Here is a 22,842-nt window from a genome sequence, read left to right as displayed (position 1 = left end):
CGGCAATCCGGTTTCTGTGGATGCAGTATATGTATGTCTTTGTAAATCGGAACTTACCTATATGTGTACGATGTAACTTATTATTTTATGGGCTTTGAGTGAATTCATTTCACTTATCACTGCTCAGTAGGTGAAATAGAATAAAGGAGTGAAGCTCTTGAACGGTCTTTTCTTCAATTTTTATACTAAATTACTGTGAAAACGTTATCATTTTGATATTTATCCAACCTAAAATGATATCAAATCTAGATGATGGTGGAAAAATTCATAAGCCTTAATTTTATTATTATACAAAATATTGTAAATTATATGACACGTTAATCAATGTTCCTTTAAAATAAGGTGGATATAATCAATTCGATGCTTTATTTATAAGGATACGACGTCTGTGCTACACCGGAAATCACATTGCGTAGCTGCATGCTGTCAATCAGAAGTAGTTTCAGTTAATTGATTGCTATACCACTAAGCGCTATCTCAGCATATTTATCGATATCTTGCTAGGTGTTACTAGCGCACCGTTTTTGTAGCGGCTTTACGCAAGTCGATACAATGTAGAGTTCTTGGTAGGTCCATGTACTCGTATTATACAGGCAACGGCACATCAAGGTAAACACTGAGGGGTCTTATGCAGTTGGAATAGGAGCGAATTTGCAATAAAATGAGTAGTTTGATATGCTGTTGTCTGTACATTGTCTACACGTATTAAAATTCTATTGTGAACTGATTTAATGCTATTCTCATTTGTCTTTGGTATCTAAGTAATCGGGAGCATATTATCTTTCCTCATTTCTTACGTTTGATGAATCTGGTTCGCGTGATTTCTTAAATTATCAATCCTATATTTTATATACATATTAATTTAACAACTTTGTTTTGATTCAGTAAAGGTATTCAACCGAATTGATATTGTATGAAAATCTAGATTTTTTTATTGTTCCATTTGCTATTAATTAGCTAACAGCGGAAATACAGCTTTGAATACGCGTATAAAGTGATTTACAAAATTTTCAATTTACCTTATAACCGTTAACAATAACCAATCATTTCAAATGTATTATAACAATAAAAACAATTGAAATCTATAAGACCTTGCACTCAACAGTCGGCTTGTTGGAAGATAATTAACTTAATTTTCATGTTAAAATTGGAGTACCACAATAATAATAATATTTTATATTTACCTAATAAACAAAGTTCTGAATAAGTACAACCCAATGTCTTAAAGTATATAGTTTAAAGATAATTTTACTTGCTGTATTGTTAAATACAGTACAATGTTAAATTGTTATGTTAAATTACGTTTCTAGGTGATTGCTATTAAAATGAGATAAACTTACTGTTTTTATTTTATTTACCGTATTTCACTAGGAGACATAGTGATCTAGTCCAGACGTTCAAAGTTTTGACAATAAAAACTAATATTGGCATGGATTTCAGTTTTTAGAGAGACTATCTTTGGAAAGCACACATCGACTCTTTGGAAAAGTCTAATTTAAAAAATTACATTTATTGAACACTTTTACATGAAAAGGTAATACTTATACATAAAAATAATAATAATCATTTCAACCTCTCTACAATATTCTTGACAGAGGCCACATCTATTGCGTTATGATTCTTTGTCTCCCCTTTTCATCGTCCATTAAGAATTGCTTCACCAATTTTGCTAGGAGGGCGATGTTGCTCACGTCCGTAGGATTTACCACCTTCTCCTAGGCCCACCCTACACGTGCCCTCCGGGTGGTGCTAACGAGCAACAACGCCGAGCAACAGGCGGCGGTTAATAACCTGACTATGGCATCCGCAGGCCAAGGGGACTTAAATACCCCCTGAAAGTGTGGCTGTATTGCCTTGGGAAAGCACTATTAGTATTTCTCCCACTCTCCTAAAATGAAAATGTCGAATAATAGAGATTGTGCTTTGTCATGCGACCCGGCTAACCCCCGGCGCCTTCCAGTACCCGGGCTGGAAGGTGTGAAATTTGCTACCGAAGACTCCACGTGGGTGGGTACCCAGGCCCCCGTGACAGTAAATGCTACTGGTCAAGACAAGAAATATGTGCAACAAGCTTTCCATCCAAGCCTCTTTATAAGACCAAGAAGTGCCTCAACTGGAAGCGTTTCACTTCTCGGAAATAAGGAACTACGTGATCCTCAACAGTTGCTATCTAAACATAGAACCTCACCAAGTACCAGTACAGAAACCGAGACGCAACTCATAGGTAGTTCAACAGAATTGGAGAACATCAATGATGTAAGCAACCAACAGTCTATAACCCAGCACTCACCAGAAATGGAAAAAGACTGGATTCGAATCACCAACAAAAAACGACAGCGATCAAGCCCTGAACCTCCCAGCTCCCAAAAGCAAAGCAAACTAGACACATATTGGCTATCCCAACCCACACCAACACCAACTTCAAACAGTTTTGCTGCGCTGGAAGAGCAGCTGCAGCAACCTAGCAATGACTCAAGCAACCTTCATGCTGCAGCAACTCACAAAATAAACAAGCCACCACCCATTTTTGTGGATAAGGTTAGCAATATTCAGCCGCTGATAACACTATTAGAAACGCAAGCCTATAACAACTATGAGTTAAAGGTACTTAGAAATGAACAGGTGAAAATCCAAGCAAAGACTTCAGAAATATATACTATAATAGTCAAAGAATTAGAAAACAAAAAAACTGAATTTTATACTTATAAACCGAAACAGGACAGGAGTTTTAAAGTCATTCTAAAAAACATACATCCTTCTACCTGCACAGATAGTATCAAAGATGCATTAGAAGAGCTTGATCATGAATGTACTAACATCTGGAATATGAAACAACACGCCAGTAAAAAACCGCTACCAATGTTCATAGTGGAACTAAAACAAAAAGAAAACAATAAGACCATATACGATATAAAATACATCTTACACTGTAAGGTAAAATTTGAACCGCCAAGACCAAAACGAGAAATCCCTCAATGTGGAAATTGTCTACAATATGGCCACACGAAAACGTACTGCAGAAGAAATCCAAAATGCATTAAGTGTGCCGGCAATCATTTGTCAGCAGATTGTACACAAAAAGGCAAATCTAACAGCGTTAAATGCGCGCTGTGCGAAGGAAACCACCCTGCAAACTATAAAGGCTGCAAAGTCTACAGGGAATTACAAAAAATTAAGTTTCCCCCGGCACCGGAAAAGGACAAAAGACGTATACGATCCAACGAAGTGACAAGACACAATATCAATATGACCTCGACGGCAGGATCAACATATGCTGAAAAGGTAAAAAGCAATACAGCAACACAGGCCGGAGAATCCAATACCAAAATAAATCATGACAATAAAAGTGATATGAGAGAATTGATGATAGCAATGAAACAAATGATGCAGCAACTAACAGCAATGACAAATCTAATCCTAAATCTCACGACTAAATTAAGTGAAGGATGGACGAAATAAAAATAGTGCTCTGGAACGCCAATGGGCTGCCAAATCATACCCTAGAGGTTAAAAAATATATGGAAATTAATAAAATTGACATAATGCTGATCTCCGAGACGCACCTTACAAGGAAGAGTCATTTTAGTATACCAGGATACAAATTTTATCACACCATGCATCCAGACGGTAAAGCCCACGGAGGAAGTGCCGTGCTGATCAAGAACAACATTAGACATCACCTAGTTAAAAGCTACTGCCTGGAAAAAATTCAGGCCACAAATATTATTATAGAAGACTGGTCCGGCCCCTTTACGATATCAGCCGTTTACAGTCCTCCGAAACACAGCATTAAGATAGAGGATTATGTTGCCTACTTTGAATCTCTCGGGCATAGGTTCGTAGCCGGCGGTGACTTCAATGCCAAACACACATTCTGGGGTTCCCGGGTAATAAGTCCAAAAGGTCGTCAACTACTAGCAGCTGTTAACAAACTGCGACTTGGTTTGGTCTCAACGGGTGAACCAACATACTGGCCAACTGACACAAAAAAGAAACCAGACCTAATTGATTTCTGCATCATTAAAGGCATTAGTACTGAATATTTTAGTTGCAAATCCAGTACTGACCTATCCTCTGACCACTCTCCTGTTGAGATTCTGCTGCGTCGAAAGATCGTGCAAAAGGAGAAACCATGTAGACTACATACACGTGGAACAAACTGGGAATATTTCCGGGAACTGGTGGCAAACTCTATCGATCTAAAAATACCATTACAGACAGACGGAGATATCACGAACTCAGTTGAACATTTTAACAACATTATCCAGCAAGCAGCATGGGAGGCCATGCCTCCTACACCAGCTTCCACCCGCGACGGACCTCAATGTTCTCCTATTCTTAGAAAACTATTGAGTGAAAAGCGGAAAGCTAGAAAGAGATGGCAGTCTACAAGGTATCCTGGAGATAAGGCAATTTATAATAGATTAGCTTCACGACTCAAGAAACTACTAACTGATGATCGCAACAGTAACCTTGCAACATACTTGCGGAACCTGGACGCTAAACCATCAACAGACTACTCATTATGGAAGGCGACAAAGGACCTTAAACGCCCGATTAACCACCAGTCACCTCTACTGAAGCCAAATAACTCCTGGGCTAATAATGATACTGAAAAAGCTCACGTCTTCATGGACCACCTACAGGAAGTCTTCACACCTAATCCCGACACTGGCTCTACTATAATTGACAACGTCGCCGAATTCTTAAATCAGACTCACCAACTAGAACCACCAATTCGAAAGTTTAGTAAAGCCGAAATCAAGTCAGCAATAAAAAAATTAGACGTAGGAAAGGCACCGGGCTACGACCTAATCACAGCAACTGTCCTTAGAGAACTACCAAAAGAGGGAATAACATACTTGACACAGCTGTACAACGCCATCCTGCGCAGAGAATATGTACCTCCACAATGGAAAGTAGCCAAAATTATAATGATTGCAAAACCAGGTAAAAATCCCGAAGATGCTAAGTCCTACCGCCCAATAAGCCTACTCCCGATTGCTTCCAAGGTTATGGAGGTGCTGATTCTATCAAGGCTAAATCATGTTATTGAACAATCTAAATTAATACCAGACCACCAGTTCGGCTTCAGACAAAAGCATAGCACAATTGAGCAAGTTCATAGACTTGCGGAGGCAATAACAGAGGCGTTTGAACAGAAATCATACTGTACGGCTGCATTTCTGGATATATCACAGGCGTTCGATAGAGTCTGGCATGATGGACTCCTATACAAAATAAAGAAGACGTTGCCAATAAATTACTATAATATCATCAGATCTTATCTGATTGGTAGACACTTTTTCGTCAGTCAAGGAGAGGCTACAACTGAGCTTAGAAAAATTCAAGCGGGGGTGCCGCAGGGCAGCGTTATGGGACCTACACTATACCTCCTTTATACTGCAGACTTGCCGATTTCTGAAAATGTGGTCATGGGAACTTTTGCCGACGATACAGCTGTCATGGCCTCCGATGATACACCAAATCAGGCCTCCCATAAGCTACAGACCAGTTTAGACCAAATCACAACATGGCTGAAAGATTGGCGTATTAAAGCCAATGAAACAAAATCTGTACAAGTCACATTCACGACCCGGCGACTTACCTGTCCACCGGTGACATTAAATAGTGTGCAGATCCCACAATCTGACGAAGCGAAGTACCTTGGAATGTACTTAGACAGACGCTTGACATGGAGGAAGCACATCTATACCAAGCGCCTTGCTATGGGGCAACAGGTGCGCAAGATGTACTGGTTACTAAACCGAAATAGTCAGCTCTCAATGGAGAGCAAACTTCTGCTTTATAAGTGCATCATAAAGCCAATATGGACATATGGAATACAACTGTGGGGCACAGCCGCAAACTCAAACCTCGAAATACTGCAAAGATTCCAATCAAAAATGTTAAGAATGATAGTGGACGCTCCATGGTATGTCACTAATGAAAGACTACACCACGACCTTGAGATCAAAACAGTGAAGGAAGAAATAAAAGCAAGAGCCAAGGCATATAAAGATAGACTGCAGCTACACCCAAACATATTGGCACACCACCTTATGGATGACTTAACTCCGAGTGTCCGGAGACTTAAAAAAAGAGTACCGCAAGACTTGCTATAATTATGAGGACATGTCACAGGATATGCATCCCAATTTCCACTGATGAATAATAAACAGAAATATTGCTGAATGTCCTCCAGAAGACAGATTGCAATAGAATAAGGGGAAAATAAAAAAAAAAAAAAAAAAAAAAAAAAATTTTGCTAAAGGATTGAATCGATTTTATATTATTGCCATTATTGTCTTAAAGGTAATTAGTTCTTCACAATTGGCCTTTATGATGAAATTTCTTCATTCTTCCTTTTATCTATGATCCTTTTATATCGATGTAATAAATCGTTTAAATCTTTCGGTCATAATATTTAAGTGCCGAGGTCAACTAATCAACGGATAGATATTTCAAAAGGTGGTCTAGTTGTTGTAACTAGTCAAACGTTAGTTGTACTAGACGAATCCAAATTCTTCAGTGAATGTTTACCACTTTGCCTTGAGACTTCAAACAATGCAGGACTGTCAAATCTGTCAATAGGGTCTAAGGGGTTAATTAGGTACGTTATTAGTTTTGCGATTTGATCACGCAATGGATATGGCGCCAAGTCATTAATATCAGTTCTGTGGGCGAAGGGGGAGTGACCTCGATCGTTTTGTTGTAATGGTCACACGAAAATTCGCCATGATACCCAAGCGCCGCTCAAGTTCATTGTTGTAATTTTTTTGCCACTTTACGGGCGTGTCTATAAGAAAGAAAACTCATTAAAAGTACATTATTTCTAAAAAAGGGTTCTTCTAGAGCTCAAATTTAACACGGAACAATATATTTAAATCTATCAGTTCAACACATAGAAAGCAAATGGTTGTAACTACTAACTAATGGTTGTACTATAGGAAGTTTTCCAAATCTCTTTCAACGTCAAGCTTCACTTCCTTTTTTATTAAACATCTTATATGAAAGTTTCGCATATTGTCATGATCATGATATGAAATATAAATTGCACAAACTCGTGATCTATTCTGAACAGCTCTAGCTAGGTGAGCCGTTGACAGGCTGAGTGGCGCGGAGACACGCAAATTGCAAGTAATGCATTGTGCTTGAAGTAAAGGGCAATCTTATTGTGAACTTTGGAGTAATCGCAATATATTCTAATACAGTTATTGTAACAAATTGCATTTTATTGGTTTCGAATCAAAAAACAATCAATGGAAATAATGATAAACATTTGATTTGATCTAAACAGGTTTATCTCAACCAATTTAATTAAACATCAATTAACATGCATTCCAATGACAGAATGGTTCTAATAATAAAATAAATAGAACATTCATAATAAATAAAAGTATATTATGTATGTATTTTAAGAACTAATAAGAACAATCACTTTGAAACGATTCACATCACACACATTTCTCGTATACTGACTGTGTGTACATTGGAGAAGATCTACCACCATTCATAAAGTGACCAATTCTATGAATGCATTCACTTGCTTTGCTGTTGCGTAACTCTTGTCACGATTTTATCAGTTTTGATATATGAATATTGTATGCGTACTTATTTTACGAGTAAACTACAATGTTAAGGTCAAACAAATTGACCTAGGCGAAGCCATTCATTAATGTAACGCATTTTTTTTGTATTTGCATCTATTCACGTCACACATTCTTTGAATGTAATGAGCAAACATCTAGCCACATTCATTTGTGGTTTGAGCCAGATGCTATTAGTGGCCTTGAGGTATCTAAGTCGAGTAAAAGTCTGCCCAATGATGACTCAGCATCCGCTGACTTGCAGATAAAACAAGATCACAGCGTGCTATTGTCAATCATGTAGTATCAATCAATATTAAAAAGCTATCTACTTCCTAATTAATTTAATTGAATATAAATTATTGACAAAAATAAATTGTCGAACAAAAGACATCAACGCACGCTCACATTTACACATGCATAAAATAATTATTATTTTAAGAGCCGATTAAAAATTACTGCTGGTAATAAACTACAGTATTACTTACATCTTAATTTAGCGTTTATTACGTAATTATAAAGTCAGTTTTTTTTTTCAGAACACGCGATGGGAACGCGAATGATAATACTATGCGCGTGCCTCGCTGCCGCGAGCGCGACGCTAGAGGTGGTCAATCAGTGGAACTTGATGCAGTTCGACTTCCCACCTGACCCCGTGCTTTTGGAGAAGTTCCAGCCTGAGAACACTGTCCCCACCGGTCTGGAGATCGGATGGGATAAGATCTACCTGGGGATCCCGCGCCTGAGGGCCGGCGTGCCCGCCACGTTAGCTTGGGTGCCGAGAAGCCTTCCCTCTGGCGTTAGCCCGGTCCTACAGGTAACTTAAAATAAGTATAACTTGTTTTTTGTATGACAAATCTAGCCAATGCGAACTTATTATTCAAGACATACTGTTGGTTATGAGTAGAGAATAATAAAAACTATTATAAGTACTAAAAGCTCGTGCTACCATAAAAATAATTTGCTATAAAAATGCGGTAACGGAAATAAAAATAGCGAGGTTCAAAAAAATTATGCATATTTGTGTAAATCGTAAATTCTTGCATGTAAACAAAGCAATTTTCCATGATTGCCTCAATATCTTTATTGTGCCTCAATATCAAGTGTGCCAATGCACACTGTAAGAAAAACTAAGTTAAGTACTGCTAAGACACCTACGTGAAAATTTAAATGTGAAAAAAAGTGAAACTTCAAATATATAAATATAATTTTGAGCCCCGTCTAATTGTATTGTTACAAAACAGCCTTAATGGGGAAACTTAACTGATCTTTAAAGTAATAAAGCACACTTCACGTAAGAGATTAAAGCTTAAGATTTATAAAGTAGTAAACAGTAAACATAATCCTTATCTACATCTCGCAAATGCAAATGACTTATAAATACATCAAGGATCTGCAAATCACGTTGAGTAGATTCATAGATATTACTTAGGTATTCTGTTAACTAATATATTACTACATAATTACGTAGTATTTCAATTTCGTATTCCATAATTTGTTGCTAACCGCGCTGTAAGTATTCAAGTGTAAATGTTTTATAAGTGTTACACTGACTGTTCGGATTACAGAGTGGATATTAATATGTTGGAAGACAGCTCTGTTGATTAATAATGCCATGGATGAGTAATAATTACTTTATGTAATTCGCAATGAGCTATTTGATACGCGATAAGTTCGTGTGCACGATGAGGCATGTAATTGAAAGTACTGGTTTCAGTATAATCGTAGTTTACGAAGATCATTAGCAAGGGTAGTGCGGTAGCGTTTTTGTAGGTTTATTCGTTATAGCATATCTCTATTAACCGCTAATTCGTTGCTAAAAGTTGTTAAATACAAGGTATACGCTTTGTGTACGTATTATTTGTGGTATAATGGTTGTTATGCTTCTGAGTAGGAATATTGTTTCAGGCGATTTTCTCACATCAATGCAGGAAAACCTACAGAAATAAGTACGTCTTGCACTAATAACCTAATCACAGTAGTTAATCAGAGAAAATTGAGGTACATTGAGTCGTGTAGAGGAAACAGATAAAAAAGGATAGACTATATTTTCGAAAAAAGTTTTTCACCTCAGTATCAATCCTTACGACAGACAGTAAATGGTTCTAATACTTGTATTGTGTATCGAGCAACATAACCCACCGAGATAGATTTGCAATTTAGAAGCATAGCCCGAACTCCTTTTAAAAATTCCAACCTAACTCTTACATCCTGTATAATAAGCCGGAGTTATGCGGAACTATTGAGATATTTGGTCTTAGCATGTTAAACTAGACCTTATCGTATTAAAGGTGAAACGTCATGTTAAGCTCTTAAGTCGTTTTTTGTTCTGAATATCAAATTATTGTTGTAGAAATTTCAATTACAAGTATTTTAATATCTAACTAACAATATGCAATGGCACAAAGGCAACACTGTATTTTGTAGTAAATAACTTTTGAATTGCGACACACTTCTTGACACAAAACGTATTTAACTTAAATCACAGAATAACGTAAATTAAGATTGATAGCGTTAATAAACTTCACTGCGGGGGCTTGGCAGGACGGTCTGTCAGGCCGTAATTCAGGGCATACACCTAAACAGGGGCAATTATGCATACAGTCCCAGCTACTTAGTTCTTGAACTATTTCCGTTAGATGTAAATCACTAAGAAAAATTGACGCAAATCAATTTATTCGAGGAAAATAGAAAATTTACATAAAGCGGATTTTATTACTAAGATTACTTAGACACACGTAGGTACCTACTAATTTCTAAAATTCCATTGTGAGGACTAGTTTTTGGTTTTGTTTTCCATTCTTAATTGTGTAAAGAGATCCAGTAGTCTTTTACAAATAAAAATACAATTAAAATCAAGACTTAAAATGATTATCATTGTTATAGCTATATAAATACCTATTACCTACGCATATTTTAGTTATCCACGCAATTTAAACATTAGTTAGTGCATATTTGTTATGTAGAGCAGGATTAATAAATGAGCACATCGTAATTACGAATTACTGTCTGTTACGCGGTCTTTAGCTTTATTTCAAAATACCTACCTACATTCAAATCACTGAATCTTATGAATGAATCAAACTTTACCAGGTAGATAGGCGCTCACTGTCTTACTTCCTCTATGCAACACATGCCCTTCCGAATACGAACCATGACGTCTATATAATTCGCCTAGCATTAAACTAGTACAGTAAAGGTAATTAATTATGAAATTCGTGCTCGAAATCATTCATTAGTACACAATTAACCTCACTTCAACGGATGGTGGATGGTAAATTGATGGTTCCAGTACGTTCGCGTTGTCTGCTTCCACTAAAACAATGTAATATTAGCCATATTACTGTCGGAAATCATCGTTTGCAGTTTCCTAAAAATGTGTTCATTATACGGTATATAATAATTAATTAATATAGCGATTTTTTAATCTCATTGTGTTTAATAGAGCAATTTGATGGTTTACTAGATCCATTTTTTACTATAATTGACTATACTTTAAGACGTCGTTGATAATGTGGCTATTTTACGATAGGAAAAGGTTAGTGTATGATTTATTTGATAGCTCTATCATCAATCAAGAATGACGACAAAATGGCAACTTTTAAACGATGCGCTTACTTTGTTGGCCAACTAACTACAACATACGTATTTTGTAGTTAATCATAGATCAGAGTGACTAATTATATAATTATATACTCTATTACATAAAGCTTTGATTGTACCGAAGTAACAAAGCACTTGGTACCTTAAATACTGGTTTGCCTAGCGCCTTAGTTATTCAGACCGTGCTCTTTACGACTAGACTGCTCGCTTTTGTACTTAAAGTTACAATTTAAATACCAAGACACTTGGTATCCTTCATAGAAATAGATTGCCAGCTAATAGATAAAGTTCAATCATAGTTTTATTAGATTTAACTGAGCGACGTAGCCGGATGTTTAAATTTTTATTGCAAGAAAGTGGAAATTAATTAGGTATATAAATTACATTTATTTAGTAATGAGGATTGTTTATTTTGAAGTAACTACATAAAACATGAACAGATGAAGGTATTTTATAACCCAGAAATTAGTTACATGATGTTTTGACAGGTGAAATAAATCGCTCTAACACTAACGAGTGTTTGTGTACCTAAATTGACATCGCGCAAGGAAAATTATTAAATCAACCTGAACCGAAATTATAAAATATGACCTGAAGGCAATGATGAAAATTCTTAAACTTTCGCAATTATTTTAAATTGCTCGTGGGCAGCTACTTAAGGCAATATCGTCGATCAAGTTCTTATCCGTGGTAATAATTTTACTGTTATACAGTTTTTAGTTTAAAAATTCTTACAAAGTAAGTTACTTACGCCCGTGGCTCGATGCAATAAGACCTACACACGGGCTTGAGAAAGCGTGAAGGGCGGGCTTCAAGCATTCGGAGCTACAGCTTGGTAGGTAGCCTTGAGGTACGAATAACGTGGCCTGCCAGACAATACTTCAACTAGTGTTCAACAGACACATAGTTGTTTTAATACTACTTAGTCACGTGTCAACAATATTGAATGCATTTTGCTAAGAATTACACACACGAACCAGTACCTAGGTCTCAGTTGTGCAATTGGTACGTTAAGCGATCATGCCTGGCTGGAACTATTAAAGGCGAGAGAAAAAACTTTAATGTCTATTTGTTAGTTTCGGTCTACATTAAACTAAATCTGAATTGGCGGTAGTCGTGTAGAGCTTTACAAGTAGCAGTCCTTGGCATAATGCAACTTAGCTTTATTATTTGTAAGTGGTAATTGAATTATAGTCCACGCCTACAGACTTTGGCAGTTTTGTAATATTCTTACAAATAGTTTTGTTCTCGTAGATTATGATAAATTTCTACCAAAACAGGGCCTTTTATGTCTCGGCGATTTTAACACTATTTAATTTAGCAATCATAGTATAATGCTCATACCTATCTAGGGACACGTCTGTCTCAATGTTAGTGCACTGTCTTTGTTTCACAAATTGATAAGTTCTATTGGTATGGACAAACATACTTGCGTCTTGTAGTAGATATCTACCGACTGTTAAGGTTTTTACTTGCATTTAGTCTCACGATTTGTCCCTTGTACCGTGTGAATGTGACTAGGTGTCACAAAATATGTTTCTTTGTTCTTAACGTTCATTTGTATGCAACGTTCGGAAAAATGCAGTTTCCGATTTGTGGCCATAGCTGTGTGAACTGAATGAAATCCACCTACTTCACAGGAATTTTAATTGGCATTTGAACGCGTTCTGCTTGACTTGATTTGAAATTGCTTTAGGTATGACATACTCGTAGTAATTTTCAAGGGTTTAATAATATTATGATTTGTTTTTGTGCATCATTGATTTCATTGTCTGAATAATGCTATTGACCTTGAGCGTTATAAATATTTGAGGTTTACTATTTTGGCCCTTATCCGCAGTCTTCGGAAGAGTTCTGGAACATCAAAGAAGGTAAATATGTACCTTAATACTATAGCTACATGGTTCGTTTCCAGGCATACCCTGACTGGTCATGGCACACCGCAGGCCGAGGGGACATCAACTGCACGGGTCTGATCTCGGTGTACCGCGTGCGAGCAGACCGCTGCAACCGCCTGTGGGTCCTGGATGCCGGCGTCATCACCAGCATCGACGACTTCCGACGCGTCTGCCCGCCCAAGATCCTCATCTTTGACATGGCTACTGATCGATTGGTGAGTTATCTTTATGGTTTCTTTACCTTGATGTGTGTCTTCAATAGAGAAGTTGAAACTAATCTATTGACATATTTGTGAGCTGTCAAAACGTGACTACATTTTTGCGTGGTAAAGGGATTCCATGACGTCATTGTCTGCAAGCTCTTTAATTTTTAATTATTTGAAGGCTACTAAAGTTCGAGAGATAGTGAATAGGCACTTACAGGGCAGGTTTGTATCATCCTAGACTGCATCTCACTTGACATCAGATGCGATTACGGTCAAATACTTGCCTTGTTCTGTGTAATAAAAAAAATGGTTTCGACTACCCATTGTACCCGGCTGTGGTGTGAGGTCGATTGGTGAGTCAGAAACTACTTATGACGAGCGATGTTATTGATTTACGTCTATAGAATATTTGAGGAGGTGAATATGTTGTGCTGATGAATACGAATAATTCCGGAAAACATTCTACAAGCCTCATAAATAAATCATTGAGGCAATTTCTTAATTTATAAACAACTAAGTATACCTCAATTGAAGGACGATTTTTTTTATTGTAAAAGTTGTTTATTTGTCGTATTTACAATCGCCACCGTTCCAAAAAAGGTGCTAATATGCCGTCAACAACATAGCCTAGATATGTCAGATAAATACTAACTGCAAGTAGATTATCCATCATGTTTCTTTTTTTTCTAGGACTTGCACACAAACTGGTGCACCACATGTAACACTAAAAACACAAATTCGCAAAACCTTATGAGTAAATTGAATAAAATTCAATTATTCCGTTCCTATCTAAAATCAAATAATTTCACAGCAGTATTAAATTTTAAAGAATACTTGAAGTAAAGTATTTCAACTTTCGTTTTAACTCTATAACGATTAGATCTCACAGTAGTTAGGTAAATAATTACACAGGCAGCCAAATCCACTTTCTGGCTAAGGGCAGTGATCAGAAGATATTAGAATCGATTCAGTAAACCTGATATTTAAACTCTAATAAAGTGGTGCCCGTTTTATAAGATTTTAAACTATTTGCAATATTAATCTCGTTTGATATTTATCTTTTAACTAGGCTATTGATCGATTGGCAGCCTGTGACATTTTATTAGTATCTTTCGATTGCTCTAAATGTTATATCGAAAATAATTTAGCAATTTAACTGGCTCTTACAGCGTGTCTGACTGATAATTTTGTATAATATTGTTTAATTTTATCGTTAATTTGTATCTGATTAGATACAATAAATAAAGAATATAAAATTATGTATTGTTAAACCAAAATTCATGCGTTACTGGTTTGCAACAAGTTCTAATTGTTAAAGTTGTTTGTTTAGAATTGTTCTTTTATATTTGGTATACTTACATATGAGTACACCTACGAGTAGGTAGGTCGATAGGTATATTAATAACATTTAAGCAGAAACAATAGAAAATCAAAATTAACTTAAAAGAATTGTAAAAATTCGCACTAACACAAAGAGTATGTAGGTACATATAAGATGATCTTTCATACAAGAAGTTAGAATGTGTGTGTGATGGAGTAATAATCACCTATATTGAAGTAAATTACACGACGCATAGCTACCTCTTTGATCTATGTAATTTAAAGCGGCTACAAACTTGCATCATAGTGAGCATCGATGTTTCTTAGACGCTTATTGGTTAAATGTGATAATATTATGATGAACCTGTTCAACGGCAACTGTTGGTTAAAGAAAATTACATGGTAGATAAATGTAGAGTAGACCTTGTAACAAAAGTAGTAATAAAGTTATTAAATGAGTAAAACGTAAGCTTAGTTTACAGGTCTTATGCCCGTTTTCACCATCATACCTTAATTTTTACGTGACCCCTATGGTAACATAACAGGAATTTTGTTTTCATAGAAGTCACTTAAAAATTAGGGATTTATGGTGAAAACGGGCATTAGATTAGGTTTGTTAGTACAAAAAAAATACGCCCACTGCTGGACAACGACCGATCCTGCGTTACCCGCATCCAGGAGCTTCCCGCGGTTTTCACCTAAATTATGATTAGGATCACCTTGAATTAGGTAGGATTCCTTTTTTGTATAAAGGTTTTTGTTTTAATGCATGTAAATGCAATTAAGGCAGAACTGTGTGGTACAAGCACGTGCAGTTTCGAAATTGATACCAAATTCGCCATTGAGTTCTACAATACTACAAAAACAAGTGTGTCGTGCTCAAGATCACGTCGCGATCTTAGGGTTATCACGACTTAAGTTTTGTTTTATTATATCCGTAATGCTACGGTTACGACAATGGTTCATTCAAGATTCGGATCTAACTACGGTTTAAATGTCTTACCATGCTGTCATAATAAGATCTTGACCAACAAGAGGAAGGTTAAAAAGCAAAGAGTGTATTGTAAATAAATATTGTTAATATCGAATCCTCTCATTGCATTAAATAGCAAGCTTTAACAAAAGTTAAGATTTGTGATATTTTTCAGGAACCATAATTAAGCGTTTTATCGAAGTATGAATATTAACTTCAAGAATAGATTCAAGACTTATTATATTGTAAAATATTTAAATTAAACCAATTAAACACTTGTTTCTATGTTCGAATGCCGTTTCGTAATACGGGCTTAATAAGTTATCAGAGTTATGTATCAGGCATTAAGTCCGTAAAAGACATTTAGAAGAAATATCGTGATCGTTTAATATCGTCTCGAAACTTAATTATTCTTTGCGCGGGGGCAGATGCCCGAAACCACAGCCTTGATCGCGATAGGCCTATTTGCTAACCGCACGTAATTTCGTAATTAGTTTACTGCCGCTATGCAAAATTCGAAATCTAATTGTTTGATATGGATGCACATTTTCACAGTAATTTATGTTACTTAATGTTAATTATCCAATTTTTTGTGGGTTTGATTTTCTTTTGGCCAGAGAAGAATACCCAAAAAAAAAAAACAAAGTGAAGATATACCTAGTACAGAATTAGTAATATTTATTTTTCCATACTACGCTGAGCATAAAAAGCCCGGTAGCAATTGCTAACACGTACATACACATGCGCGTTTTATATCCACTGCAGTGAGAATGGTTCAATTCTACCATCTCCGTTAATAGGAAACTAATGTAAGTAAGCATGTATAGTACACCGGTTAGGTTGTTATAGTTTACTAATTTAGGGTTGTCTAAAAGATTTTAAATAAGGAAATAGCAATAAAAACGACACAAATGGATGAGATTTGCATTAAGTGCTGATTTCTGTGTCAATAATTTGAAAACATTATGTACCTACCTAGGTAATTGGATTCATTATCGTGTCAATTTTGTCACATTATAGACTTTGTAACCCATGTAGGTCAATGTAACGTCTAGACTACTGCCTAGTTTACTTTTCTACATAACTTGTTAGGCTACAAAGATGTAAAGTTATTTTCTTCAGTTAGTGACATTTTGTGCTCGAAATTTACATAGTACCTACAGGATTAAGGGGTGCAACTCAGTGGATATCCTCCTGGTTTTCGAAGTCAAAAACTTTGGACATTTACCAGTAAAAATAACAGTGATTTTTTGATTTTCATATATCCTGCAATAGTACCTGCATCTAGGTAATCTTCAAGGAAACTCTCTGCTGCAGCCTACTAAACTAGGAATGCTTACTTAACAGTAAACTTAAATGATAATGTATACCATAATTCTAAAACAAATTACCTATAATCTAAGCTCTAGGTAAGTACCTTAATTGGCATAATGCGGAACTGGTTTTGAAAACCCTTGTATAGCAAATGCAGTTAGGTAGGTAGTACTATGGTTTTCTAGTGTCCAGTAGTGAAAGGGAGCGTAGTCATACTCCCGTAGTGCGTATAAATTGTTAACTTAGAACTAGCAGGAACTGTGGTGTAACCGGAATCCAACACCGTAAAGTGCGATTTAGAAAGGACTGTAAGTTTCGGTATGCGATATAGCCTGACTGAAGGTAATGTAATTGTTTGATATTGTCATATCGACTTGTCAGCCTGGCCAAACGGCTTTGTACCGCAGGCTTTTTGCAAAATGAATGTTATCGAATAACATAGTGGCGCATACGTGAGCCATAGAAGTTATAAACCAAGTTGATATTACTGCAATAATGTGTTACAGAGCTTTAAAAAATATAAAAGTTCTACCAGGATCTACCAAATACTAGTAAAAACGTGCATTATATCGTTTGTCTACAGGCCCTTAGGTGTCCGAAGGAAAATGAATTCTAAAATAAAATGTAACTTAAAAAATATAAACAATAGTCTGTTGTTCTTAGTATTCTACCAATAATAACTGTCAGTCATTTGAAAAGGATATGAGTTATCCTTTATGTCTAGTAAAATTATATTTTGATTATTAGGTGTAACGATAACATACAAGGTTTGTAAATACTAATACGGATATGTCAATATTTGTATCATTTTTTTTTTCAATTTACAATTGACAGCCTATTATTTATATTTGTTAGCAATTGAAAATGATTATGATTATTGAAAGTTTACGATGTTAAACGTCATTAAATAATAGTTAGTTTGAGTTTATAATCATTTTAAGTTGTAGTACATAAATTAATCAGTTTAGCTAAGCGTTTAATTTCCGTAATTAAATTTAATTTATTTGTGCATGAACTAGGCTACGTCTAATTGGACGCATTCACAAATAGTAAAATGAAAAGGAATTAAATAAAAACAGAATAAAATTGGTGTTATGCGTATGTTATAACCCTAACTTAAAACAATTAACTACAAGTAATCTATATCACCTTATCTAATTCGTGTCATGGTAATGATTCGATTAAGCATTCACCGAGCTCCGACTGCTCAATCATTTATCATTAACATAAATGAAGCCGATCGGATACAAAGTGTAGGGTTTAGTTGCTACGGACAGTGATTTGATTTCGTCAGATTACAACTTAAATTACACGTTAAACGTTCAAGAAAAAACCGGTCAAGTACGAGTCGCGCATTCAGGGCTCTGTGACCGATTCCTTCTTTTTCAAACATCTCTTCTTTTCCTCAATCCACCTCTTTTATATTGGCTTCTTTTTCTATGATCACAAATGCCTTGTGAGCTAAATTAGTTGGTAGATAAGTTACTGTGCTGCATGGGTGCCCCTGATATTACTATACGACTATAAATTTTCTGACTGTAGAACAGAAACGATAACTGCCTGTATGTGAGCTTTTAAACCTACGATTACGAAAAACCTTCTTGGAGATTAGATAATATTCGTTTGGTCATTTCCAAAAGAAGGGTCGTCTGTTCGAAAATTCATTAAGGTTTCATAACTTAATCTTTGTTGATCAATCAGTCAATTTTACGATCGCGTTGTCATCTGGGATCAAACTGGGCTGCGGTCGTTGGGTATAATCATCGATCGATACTATCTGTCAATTGATTGTTCGGGTTCGCTGGCGGCGACCGAGGCCGTTTTCTATTATGTGAAAGGGTGTGGCCTGTCCATGGCTACTGCGATTGTCCAGTGTCAATACACTTGATTGTGGGAGGCCTAATTATTTGGCATGGTTTATTCAGGTTGCCCAGTCACGATGACTCTTCAAAAGTAAAGGATGTAAAAGGTAAAAAGGTGGCCGGTATTTTTTAATCAAGTGGTATTGTTAAATTAGCAAATTGTACAACACTGGGGATGTCGATCTGGGAGAGGTGTTAACAAAAAGGCTTCATGTTTTTATTTAATTTTTGATGTGTAAACTTTTGTTTTTATAAATTGTTGATGTGTAAGTTTTTGTTGCTTTCACATGGTTTTTTTGTTTTTAAACAAGGATACTTATTTTTTATAATCTCATGATATTATACCTATTTAATTATTTGTAATATAATAATAGGTAGTACTTACCTATTCAAATTCAGTTTTTGTCTGTCGCTAAATTCAATCGCTTCCGTAACAAAAGTATCGTGTGACAAAAAACCTTCAAAATTGAATTCATTTCAAAATGATATGTCCTGTCCATAGTATCAATGTCAATGTAATAAGAGGCTTGACCAATTTTTGCAAATAGCTTGGATGTAGTTTCAAGTTCCTTGAATCGAGATCGAGTCAATCGCTAAGGCGAGGCGTTTACGTTACAGTGCGGATTTAGTGTGCGTTGAAGTATGGAGTTTCATACAAAGAAGACTGACCGCCTCGAGTTGATACGGATACGATCACTTTCCGGGTTAATATCGTTTCAGCCAAATGACGTCCACTGCTGGACAAAGGCCTCCCCCAAGGATGTAATGTTCTACGACATAAAATCATTGATTTTTGTTCCCACTGCAAACTGAAACTGAAATATCTGTGCAAAAGTAACAAAACAGGATTTTGGGCTAGTGATGAAACAAGTAGGAATTAAAATGCCTTTTTACTTAAACAAATAAAAACTTGAATGGAAAAGATTTTTGAAACCACATTGTCTGACCAGTGACCGAGCGAATGGACATTTCCTCAACGTTACCGGACATGCCGGACATGTTGGTCATTGTTGCTGATGTCACGTTTAATTTTAATTGCATCTAGGTACGTTGACTGGTGATTTAACTTCGAAATCCTCCTATGTTCTAACCTCGAACTTCTCCTATATTCTTTTCATTAATTTTGTTGCGGGTCCAATGACAGTTTAACTTTCCTTCCCCAAGATAAACTTGACCTTCACTGGTTGGGTTTTTATTGGCGGTTAAGCTGTAGATACTGGCTCCACAGGAGTTGCAGCGGTGGGAACGAGATGTGGGAGTAGTCCAGTAACTAGTGATTTACAATAATACACCTAATGTCTATGGCGTTACAGGTGCGAAGCGTATACTTCCCTCGAGAGCTGCTGCGGCCGGCCTCCCTGCTGACCAACATCGTGTTGGACGACACGAGGGCGCAGTCCACGCGGCTGTCGGCCACATGTGACAACATATTCGCGTACATCAGTGACACCGTGGCTCCAGGTATGGCTTTTAAATCTTACAACTGAACTTCCTAAATTAACACGTTGGGCGCCACGGGGCACTTCTGTGAATCTTGAACAATAAAATTTCCGTTATGTCTAGTATCTCGGCGGTCAGCGAAAATTAAAGGGAGTTTTTTGAGACTTCAGGTATGCTACTACACTAAGCTAAAGGCAGTGTCCATAAGTCTACTTGGTCTGTTAATTCGTTCTTTGACAAAGCGACTAAGGCCCGATTCGACCAAACTTTTATCCGAGAATAAATCCTGGTATAACTGGCACATTGACAGTTTCAGTATGGGAAATATGTCAAAATGTCGAATAACTGACGATTTATTGGTCGAAGTCACCCTAACTAGTATTTATTAGTTGGGTCTCTAAGTATTCATTACACAAGTGTACATAACTTTAATAGTTCTCTTGTCACGTATGTTTAAAATAATCACTAGTTCAACTATTGTTTGTTCGACCGTTGAGTGACCGAACTAGTGAGAACAGAGGACTTAATTTAATGTTTTCTATAAGTGAAAATAAATTATTGACCTTTTATAAAATCAATAAATGATTATTACCAAGAATTTAATAAAAAAGGAACATAACGATTTTACAACGATTTCTATTACCTACCTGATGATGAAGTATAAATTTAATATTTGAAGCTGCGTAGCTAATTAAGGAGAACGGATATTAATAAATTGATCTCATGTCCGTTTAATCCGTTACAGCTCAGCTGAGTAATTTAATTAATTCCTGTGTTGGAAACAAGCATTAATTTTATATAACAAAATTCATGAAATATATATTTTTAACTGAAATTGAGCCAGCATGTATGTCTACAAAGCATTGTAGCGGAAATAAGTAGTCCAACTTTTATAACATGCATTCTTGAAATTCCCTATACTGCTGTAGCATATCACTTTCTACCGCGAGATAAAAGCGCTTATTGCCATTGTAAAATAATGCAGGGTCAGCTATTTCTTACAGGATTTTTAACTGTGAACTTGCTAAGTACCTACAGCTTCTTCTATGTCGATTGGATTAAATTAACTAGATACAATAAACCAATAATGTTACATTAACATTCATCCCCGGTTTTAAACCCGCAAACATTGCTGGCGTTGTAGTATTCCGATACATTACTAAACCACAAAACAATTTAAAGTAGTTTAAAAAAAACCTAACAACATTTTAATCCTAAGTCGTTTAAGTGTTGTCATTTAATTGCACCATTGTGTTCTGCGAAACACCTACAATCCTACATCGTACAACGCATCTACAGTTCCTCAAGTGCGTGAAAGTGATATTTTTTACGCGACAACTCATGTTCATTCAAGAGTGTTACCTAACAGAGCAATAACACGCACTACTAATCGAGTTCCCACTACGTGAGAAATATCACTCGTTTGTAGGTAACTGGGCCCTGCATCTCGATATGACGTCTTTAATACAACATTAACGCAATCACACGTGTACAAATCGTTTAGCAGTGCGTAATTATACGTTTGAGATCAAACTTCGTAACATTGCATTGTTATTCAAATTCGCGAAGTGTACGGACAATCGCAACTACGGTTTCTCACAACAAGATGTATGTTGCATTTTTTTTTATTTAGGCTTTATGCTGGTTAAGTGTCCTCTCTAAGGGACTAAATAAATATTGGCATATAGCCGATTATGTCAAAATTATTTGGCCGATTAGGCGATAAGTAAGTCCAGTTAAAATAATAACCGCGCATCTATTTTTGTTGTTAATTGGGATTTCCAATTGTTTTTGTCATTTATTGTGTTAATTATGACGTGACAGCCGAAATATTTTCGCAATAAATCATGAACAAATGAGCATAGTTGATGACTTACTTGACTTATGGTCCTATGTCCCCTAGATGGGGCAGAGGGCGTCCACAACAGTCCTCCATCTCGTTCGGTCTTGAGCTTCTTGCTTGATCTCGCTACAGGTCTTGCCGATCTTCTTCGCCTCGTCCGCTACAGTGCGCCGCCAAGTTTGCCTGGGTCGACCACGTTTGCGTTTTCCTTGGGGATTCCAATCCAGAGCCTGCTTAGGGATGTGATCGGGGTCCCTTCGGAGAGTGTGGCCAATCCAGTTCCACTTGCGGCGCTTGATCTGCTGGTCGATCGGAATTTCGTGGCAGCGTTCCAATAGCTCGACGTTGGAGATTTACTCGGGCCAGTATATGCCGAGAATTCGGCGAAGGCAGCGGTTGATGAAGACCTGCAGCTGGTGCGAGATAACCTTGGTGACCTTCCACGTTTCACACCCATAGAGCAGAACGGATTTAACGTTGGACCCGAATATTTTGATCTTGACCCTTCGGGTCAATTTCCGTGACTGCCATATGGGGCGAAGTTGTGCGAAGGTAGCTCTGGCCTTGGCAATGCGCGAAGTGATGTCCTCTTCGGTACCTCCAGTTTCTGACACGACGCTCCCGAGGTAGGTGAAATTGTGGACTCGTGCCACATCCTCTGCACCAATCCGTAATGGCGTGCAATTTCTCACTCCAGATCGCATCTCTTGGGTCTTCCGGCAGTTAATTTTGAGCCCTGTGATACCCGCTTCTCGATGTAGGTCATCAAGTTTGGATTGCATATGGTGATGCGT

The 22,842-nt window shown here is 36.7% G+C and overlaps 1 protein-coding gene across 1 annotated transcript in view; it reads left to right on the top strand.

The window, feature by feature from the left end:
• Nucleotides 1–22,842, top strand: part of LOC135074535 (protein yellow-like) — a 36,341-nt gene that overhangs the window by 5,290 nt on the left and 8,209 nt on the right. The window contains exons 2-4 of the mRNA XM_063968857.1: nt 8,129–8,406; nt 13,108–13,305; nt 20,079–20,226. Of these exons, the coding sequence (XP_063824927.1) occupies nt 8,137–8,406; nt 13,108–13,305; nt 20,079–20,226 (616 nt within the window). The 5' untranslated portion in view covers nt 8,129–8,136. The remainder of the gene's footprint in view (nt 1–8,128; nt 8,407–13,107; nt 13,306–20,078; nt 20,227–22,842) is intronic.

The sequence above is a fragment of the Ostrinia nubilalis genome, chromosome 9 (genome assembly GCF_963855985.1).
Source record: "Ostrinia nubilalis chromosome 9, ilOstNubi1.1, whole genome shotgun sequence".
In the NCBI taxonomy this organism is placed as follows: Eukaryota; Metazoa; Arthropoda; class Insecta; order Lepidoptera; family Crambidae; genus Ostrinia; species Ostrinia nubilalis.
Note: the sequence above shows the minus strand (reverse complement) of the source record. Positions and strands in the feature narration are given on the sequence as shown.